Source organism: Clupea harengus, chromosome 16 (assembly GCF_900700415.2).
Source record: "Clupea harengus chromosome 16, Ch_v2.0.2, whole genome shotgun sequence".
Lineage (NCBI taxonomy): Eukaryota > Metazoa > Chordata > Actinopteri > Clupeiformes > Clupeidae > Clupea > Clupea harengus.
Genome location: NC_045167.1, coordinates 2,684,383 through 2,693,350, shown reverse-complemented (window position 1 = coordinate 2,693,350; position 8,968 = coordinate 2,684,383). Strand labels below are relative to the sequence as shown.

The 8,968-nt window shown below is 42.7% G+C and overlaps 1 protein-coding gene across 1 annotated transcript; it reads right to left on the bottom strand.

Annotated features, from left to right (window-relative positions):
• Positions 1 to 3,191: 3,191 nt before the first annotated feature.
• LOC105896932 (potassium channel subfamily K member 1-like) lies at positions 3,192 to 8,541 on the bottom strand. The gene is made up of 3 exons (XM_012823746.3): positions 7,406 to 8,541; positions 5,307 to 5,702; positions 3,192 to 4,750 (listed from the first exon to the last, which is right to left on the bottom strand). The coding sequence occupies exons 1-3, from the start codon at positions 7,752 to 7,754 to the stop codon at positions 4,488 to 4,490; spliced, it is 1,008 nt and encodes a 335-aa protein (XP_012679200.2). The 5' UTR covers positions 7,755 to 8,541; the 3' UTR covers positions 3,192 to 4,487.
• Between the last annotated feature and the right edge of the window lie 427 nt (positions 8,542 to 8,968).

Genomic DNA, 8,968 nt, shown 5'->3' with positions numbered 1-8,968 from the left:
CCGACAGGTGGGCTTTCTGGATCGCTCGCAGTATAAGCAGCGTTGGATCAGGGTTGGGTGAGTAGATGCTCGCATGATAAAGACAACAGGCCGCAAAAAACCCCTTGCCAACCGTGGCTGTCGTCACGCAGACAGCACATGAAATGGGGAGGGAGGGAGGGAGTGGAGCTGATCCAGATGGGGCCAGTTGTGGAAAACAAACAGACAGTGGACCAGTTTCCAAGAAGTTTCATAGCACAGTGACCAACATAACTAAAAGAGGTTCTCTTATTTTACTTCTAACATTGGTCACATCCAGTTACGACCTAAGACTGCTAGCCCAGTCTCTAAGGTGTTGAGATGCGAAATTGTGACATTCATAAAATACAGCCGGAGCTATGAGATGTGACTTAACCTTTCATGTATTTTGAGTGCATTTTCTTTCATCAGAAGGTCTGACCATTGTAGAATGTCCCTCACAAGACGTGTGATATTTTCAAGTCTTAAAATCGGGCAATGTCATCATTTTTGTTTGCAACCACTGCCACAGAACTGTGCTGCTTCCGAACGATCAGAGTCATTATGTTACAAAACAGAACCAACAGAAAAAGCAAACCTGTCTTAACGCATTTTAAGTACCCTAGGTCATCAAAAGTTTATTCTCATGCAACATGTCTGCCAGCATGAACAGAGCAACAAGCGAATAGATTCGAATAATAGTATTTACGGAGCATACTTTCACTAGTTCAAAGCCCTACTCTGATAGACATTAAAACTGACATTAAACTGTCCTTGCAGCTGCCCCCGGGCCAGGTGAGACTGCTGACACAGGTATCATAAGGGAAGAGCCCTTACCTCTTGGAGCGGGTGCGCTGTGGAGAGCAGGTGGCCGCCGCTGTCTGCTCGGCTCGCTGCATTGTGCCGGTGCATCATGTGTGGGGCTCCCGTCAGCAGCAGTGTGGCAGCGGTGCTGTCCAGCGCCAGCTTCTGAGAGATGACTCGAAGGGGGGGTTGGAACGGTGGAGTAGGATCGTGTGTGTGTGTGTGTGTGTGTTTGTGTGTGTGTGTGTGAGTGGGGAGGGGCCTGGGCTTGGCACGGATCGATCGGGAAGAACCTCGCCGCCGAGCGCGCTTGGCTCCCCTCTGTGAGGAGACCTGTGCTTAGTCAGGTGAAAAATCCCGACAGAGCTTATCAATAAGCCAGCCGACACACTCAGTAACGGAGAATGCCGCGGAGAGAGAGGCGATCAGGTTGACTCTGGCACGCACTGACACAAAGAACCCCGCGCAGATCCCAGGGAGCCTCAGCCATGGGAGGCAGACCTGCAAAGATCGTTGGGGGCCCCGGAGACAGAGGAGACTGACCCAGAGCGTGGGGAGGCTGGAGGAGGGAGATTAATGATCAGTCTCTGATGCCTTTTAGATCAACTCATGGGTGATGGCTGTATCAAGGACATACCAAAGTCACAGTTAAAGTAGCAGAACTGTGAAAACAAAACTTAGTATAAACAGAGATTCCTTTGGCCTTTGCTAGCTTCCGTCAGAGGATAATGAAAGGTTTTGCATTGAAGATTGGGGCTAGATAAACTGTTGTTGAATAGCTACGGAGTTCAATATATCTACTGTATATTGTTAGAAAAGTGCAGGTTGTCTGTATGTCGCTTTGGATAAAAGCATCTACTAAATACCTGATCTTTACCTGGAGATCCCCCATGACTGAACAAATTCAGTGCCAGTGTGTGATTTAAGGTAATGACTTTACTGACTTTTGTACGTCTCCAAGACCAACCGATTCAATCAAATACATTTTTTTTTAGAAAATAATAGCTGGTTTATACTGTCATAAGGATGAGATTAAAACCAGGGATTGTGTTGTGTTCTGCTTACCATGGAAGAGAATATGTACTTACAACTCTTTCATTAATGAAACAGCTTACTCTTTTCCCAATGGTGAATGTGCTTTCATGTGGATTTCAGCAACAATTTTCAATATTATGGTCCAACATGTATGATAGTATTTCACTATTAAACTATGTGATGGAGATAATTTCCAAGCACTGTTAATGACTTAAGAATATTTGAATCAAGTGCCTTGTATTAATATATTCCTTGTATGAATCATGTGCTTATGAAAGCAACTTAGATTATTAGGTGCCACTTAGTCTGCATATGTACAAGAGCATGTTTAGACCAGAGGTGATAAGAAGGGTCGAACTGTGCTTCTGTGCGACCTTGTGAAAAACGTCCATCCTGAGCCTCAGACGTCAGAAATCCACCACGTGGTTTTCCCTGCTGAACGCTAAACTTCTGTCTATATAAACCTTGTGCGATGTGTTTAATATTGCTTCACTTTCAGCCTTGTGCTGGGAGTTAGCCCGATTGCAATTGTTGTTGTTGTTTGTCTAATAAATATACTTATATGCAGCTCCGGAGTCCTGAGGTAACTAGGGTGAATTTTCACCTAACACTTTGGTTCAACATGTATGATAGTGATAGTATTTCAATATTACACTTTGGTTCCAACATGTATGATAGCATGCAAGGAAACACTAAGTGGACCACAACACTGCTTCCATAAGTAAAACAATTATGTAATTCCAAAAGCACATTTATAAGACAAGGTTTTCTAATAATGCAATATTTTATGTATCATCTTTGTTGCTTTAGGTGACATCTTTACATTTCTTGAAACAAAAAAAATACAACAATGCAAACAAAATGCCGGACACGAAGAAACAAACTTTACACATGTAAAAGAGTATTGTGAGACAGTGTGTCCTCACCATGCTTTTTCATGACAGCATATTAGTGTTCTATTAGAATTTTAATTTTTTTTCAACAACAAAAGGCCACATCAGTGGGCACAGCTGGTTGGCTCTGCAAGCAGCTTCACTTCATACACAAAGAGGTCAGATGTGACTGGGGGACCACTCAGGACGGACTGCAGAGTGGACGGACAGTACATTTACTGGTAATAATTTATCATCATTGTAGGGAACTAATTAAATAGACCATATGGTCTTATTATTAGATGTACAGGATGTCCAATAGCAGATATAGTCTAGCAGCACTGCAAGTGTCAGTGCAGCCCACCACACAAATAAACTGAAATAAATAAAAAATAAACATAAGTAAGACAAAATATAACTTACCTATAAACATCTGAGCCCACCCAAACCTACAATTGTACATGAATCAGACCACAAACACAATGCACCAAATATTGAGTTTATTATTTTGTAAAGTGATTTTCTGAGCTAATGTCCCCAGCATGAGTTAAAGCGACACATTTTTGTTGTTGTTGCGTAAATTTACTGAAGCAAATGTCTGGAATACTCTGTAAAGAAAATAAGGAAAATAAAATGTACTTCCCCCCTCAGGAGATACTCACCATTTGTCAAATATGTATACATTAAATGAATAAACATAAAATAATATATGTCCGTATATCCCTTCAGTGTAAAGAATGAGATCCTTGACGTGAAAATGCAAGTCATAGAGCTGGCATGAGGGGAAATAAAATGTGACTGGAAAACTGCCACTGAGTCAATGTATTATATCTGATTTCAGACTGAGAATGTTACGTGCAGAAAGTAAATTAAGGTGCTGTATACTAAGGACACGATTCAGAGAATTTCAGAATATAAAGCACCTTGTATTACAAAAATGACTTTCACTGTTGCTGCAGTACTTACACAGTTCAGTAGGTCCCTAGACATGTCCCATTATGGAATGTTATTGACTGAGTCCCATCATGCTACAGCATGACTAATGCTTTTAAATGTGCTGTACATTGGGTTATGTCATGGCATCACTATACTGGCAGAGCATGAACACTACCCCCTCCTGGACATTTGAGTGAACAGCTGAGTATTGTTACAATAGAGATGTCTCATTTGGGGGGGGGGGGGGGGGTGTATCTGGTAACCACTTCAAGAATGCCATCATGTTTTTGAGAAAGAAATTCTCTTAAGAGAAGCATGTTTTGTTAACAGTACCTCATAATCATGTTTCAAGTAGATGCCATGCTATTAGCAATAAGTACACTTGTTCAGTGTTCGCAAAGCAGTTGCTTTCCACCCTTAAGACACTGAACAGTTGACTGGCAACATTTACAGTTTATGGCAAGACGTTATTCTATACTACTTCATCAGGGACCAGCCCATACCTGTTACACTGTAACAAATGATTTGACAGTTTTACACTACAAACCTCCCAACACCAGCCATGCATTATTGTGCACTAATTCAGATCTACAGTATGTAGTAGTGGCATGGCACAACGGTAACATTTAAATAAAAATACACTAGGCTAACGATTATTTATAAAAAAATTAAAATACTGTTCACCAATCACAAGCACTACCTAAACAAGTAAAGCCCCTGATATACCATCAAGACAGCCTATACAGCTTCAGAAATAGACAGTAGGTTTAAAAAGAAAAAACTCATTTCAAGTCTAATCCTCTCTAGTGACTAGTGGGCCGATGAAAACAAGGGGAACCATTCTCATCTCATCACAATGTTGTCACTGGCATTAAGTTGGTCTATAGAGGACCCATCTAGTACGAGATCTCCCTTCTCTTCTGCCACAGGGGTGGTCTGCTCACACACGGTGGTGAAGGACAGGTGGTCGTGGTCCACAATGTTCAGCTGGTCCTCTGGCTTCTCCTTCTTCAGGTAGAACATCTTCCTCAAGTTTTTCATAGACTGCAGCTCACAGAATGTCTCCAGGACTACCAGCATTGCGACCAGGCCCAGGAGCAGGTAAGCTATGAGGAGATGACAAAATATGTGTCAGTGTGTGTGTGAGAGAAAGAGAGAGAGAGAGAGGGATTTTGTTTCAAAGTTGTATACTGCATTGAACATAGTATATGCTAAGTCAGATCATATGAGTAACTCTGGCCAGTACAGCCGCAGGACTTGTCCTTCCACTGCTCTTGGTCAATCATGAGGCACACACCCACACACACACACACACACACACACACACACACACACACACACACACACACACACACACACACACATCAGGAAGGTTTCAGCCTGTGCTTAGCAAATCGGCCATTTCTGTGCATGCTTCATTCTCCTGCAGAATTGCTTCTCATTTCTCATAAGCGTATCATTAGCATTATAGAACATACAAACCAAAGGCAATATTTTGCTCTCTGTATTGATAAAAAAAAAAATACTATTATTAATTCAGTCAAATCTGGGTTATGTAGTTTGGTTTTCTAACTATGGATTTTGCTTTTGAAATACTAGCAGGCTGAATGAGTCCCACTCCCTCTCGATGACCCACATTCCCCAAACATTCCCAAACCTCACCTGTGATGCCCAGCTTGTAGAGCTCCCGGAAGCGCTGGTTGTACCCCTCCCCTGGGACGTAGTCCCCCAGGCCAATGGTGCTGAGCGAGATGAAGCAGAAGTAAAAGGACTCCAGGAAGTTCCAGTCCTCCTCGAGGGCTGAGAAGACTATGGCAGGAATGAGGAAGAAGCACGAGGCGGTGAGAAGGGCCAGCAGGGCGGCGTGGGTTCCAGCCACTAGGGACTTAGACAGGCCCAGCCGTCTGTGCAGGTAGGCCACAGGCCGCCGCGTGACGAACACCATGATCCTCTGCACCACTGCTGTGAGGAAGAGGAGGGTGAAGGGGATCCCAACCACGGAGTAGATGATGCAGAAGGCTTTGCCCCCATCCGAGAGTGGCACAGAGTGCCCATAGCCTGCAGGGCAACAAACACACATGCTCAGAGTGGGCATAGCCTCCAGAGTAACACACACACACACACACAGAGTGGCCATAGCCTCCAGAGTAACACACACACACACACACACACACACACACACACACATCCTCAGAGTGGCCATAGCCTCCAGAGTAACACACACACACACACACACACACATCCTCAGAGTGGCCATAGCCTCCAGAGTAACACACACACACACACACACATGCTCAGAGTGGCCATAACCTCCAGAGTCACACACACACACACACACACACACACACACATGCTCAGAGTGGCCATAACCTCCAGAGTCACACACACACACACATGCTCAGAGTGTCCATAGCCTCCGGAGTACACACACACACACACACACACACACACACACACACATGCTTAGCTGCCTCTGGGAAGAATAAAACCGAGATGACAGAGATGCATTTTCCATAACAGTCGTCATTGGCGTATGCTCAAAGGGATTGCTCACAGAGAGGCAAAAAAAAAAAACTCTTCAATACATGTTTTACAGTGAATAATGATTGAATGAATGAGGTGCATTTTGCTTTAAAACTGCTGATAAGTGATGACATTGATAAAAGGTCTTTGTAGAGGTCTTTCAGAAAAGACAGGATGTTACCTGTGATTAGTGAAATCCTCTCCTGATCTCTGTCCTACATGCAGTGGATTACATTACGTAAGGCCAAGAGGAGGAATTATAGCAGCACCGTCCACAGGTTTAGCTTTCAAACACGCTATGCTACACCACACCCTCAGAATCAGACCACTGAAGAAGATGTGAATGTGAAATTGAGCGCGTATGGACATTAGGAAGCCAATGGTTTCTGAAACTATCATAAATTCTGCAGAGTAACTAATTTGGTTATGCATTTAAGGCTTGGTAATGGATACCTTTTACTCAATTATTGTGTAGTTCCTGAATCTAGTGACACATATATTAATTATGTTTTTTCTTTCATTCCTACAAATGCTTTTTGTTCTCACAAAATAGGAGAATACCTTGCATCTCTGTAAAACCATATTTTTTTCTCTGAATCGTTTAGTTTTGTCATAATATTTCTGTAGTCTGTGTAGGCCTCATAGCCGGATAAGTTTGAGATGAACGCAGATTGTATCTTTCTGAGAGGAAATACACTAACGGGAAACAAACTCTTTGTTCTCACGTGACCTCTGACTGGCGCTATTACACCTTGGTGTCTCGTTTCACCTGCGCGTTACCTGAGCCGCGCGTTACCGTGAAACCGAGGTGTTTTGGGAGAGGCCATCTCTCAAGACCTTTGTTTACCAATGAATGTACATGTTCTTGGTTTGCTCTAAATAGTCTTTTTACTGACATATTTCAGGTAAGCGCGAAGTAACAGGGCAGGGAAAAGTTAGTTGCCTACACAGGTAGGCCCTACATGTTATTTTTTCCCCAAACTCCGGCAAGGTAATTCAATATTTTTGGCTACGTGGCAATATACAATCCAAAGGATTGTGTTTTAAGTTGTGGATCCCTAATATATTTCCATAATAAGTGTTCAAGTAATTGATCATTGAATGCAGCAAGTCGCCCAACCACTAACGTAAAGAAAGCCATAGTAAACATTGTATTATTTGTATACAATTACCAAACGTTAAGATAGAGGATTTGTATGAAAAGGTCACTCTCTGGTTTGCTAGGTGACCCATCTTACCTGTGGTGGAGACAACGGTGCTTGCGAAAAATAGCGCAGAGGTAAAATCCCAGTTCCTGTTTGCGGATGCGTTATTCAGCACGGACACTCCGTAATTGTTCGCCTCAAGTACTCTCGAAAGAAACTCCTCTAGCCGAGCATCAGATATGCAAGGATTTTCCTGAAGAAATGTATCTTTGATTGTTCGAAGATCCTGTTTCAGGTCGTCCTCGTAAGGTAATTCCACAGAAGAGAATATCAAAGCTCCGAATATCAGGTATAATACATAGCTCACTACAAGGCACAGAAAATACCACGTTGCCTTATTACCTTGTCTCATACATGAGCTCCCGGTGTGACACTGAAGCATGTCGTTTTGTGGCGACCGGTAGGCTATTTCAGGGTAAATTAAGTATTTGTCTGTCGACAGACGTGTGGCGACCAAATAAATACTGGAGATCAGAAGCTCTGAAAATGAAACTTTTCAACAGCTCGGTTTCCTGCTCTTCTGTGTCCTTCTTTGAAACATAATGATGAGGACAGTGACGTCGTCTCTGACAGGGATGGTGGCGGTGCTATGTAAGTTATGACGGCGACAGGCACACCTTTCGAAAGCTTACTCGTTGTAGACCACTAGGACGATTTTACGTAGCGAATGATTCAGAACGAGAACACGAGCCTTAAATCATCTTTCCGTCTAAAGTTCCGTCTAAAGGACAATGGGCTCGATTAAAAAAGTCTTCGATGCCCCACCCACCGACGTATACACCTGCCTTGGAAACTATCAGTGACAATCTCTCTGGTCAAACAGGTTTTGTAAGGTGCGTGACTACCAATACAATAGCCAATACGAAGAATGCTAGGTCACCATAGGTGAGCAGGGAGTGTGCACATTTCTCAGTCCTTCTACAACATTCAAAACAAACCATTGCAAGAGGCTGGAGGGACTGATAGTGGTTTAAAGGGACAAATATCGAACTAATATTGGTAGTAAAATCTGCCATTAATATTTACTCAGTTACAATATCGACATTTTGGGTACGCTTGTTCATGTAATATGTTAGCACATTTTCAGTGGCCAGAAAGTGGCTTCCACTTCTTTTCATTACACGGAAATAGATCTATTTTAATAATCAACTTTCTAACACCTTTTTCTTTTGAGTTACACAGACAAAAAAAAACCTGAATGTTAGCTGGTGGCTTCAGGCTAGGTATCTAATGACAGAATGTTCATTCTTTAGTGAACTTTCTTTAACAATAAATGGATGTACCTCTGCTACAGTCTGCATATCCAGCTGCTGTCACTTAATGTAGTTAACACACAGGCCTTTCTCTTTTAGTCCAGTTTCACATTCAGTTAGAACGAAATGTCAGCCCTATTGTTCTTGCGCTATAAACAATGCTCTCTGCTACGTTCAAAGCATGAGATGAAAACCACATCCCGCTCAGTAAGTGACTTCTCCTTTTGCATACGAATGGTGATGAAACTCAAGGGCCTCAAACGCTTCGGTCAGACAAGGTCATAAAGCATGCTAGCATACAACCAACATCGAAACATTTAGAAACTCACTGTATTTCAATTTA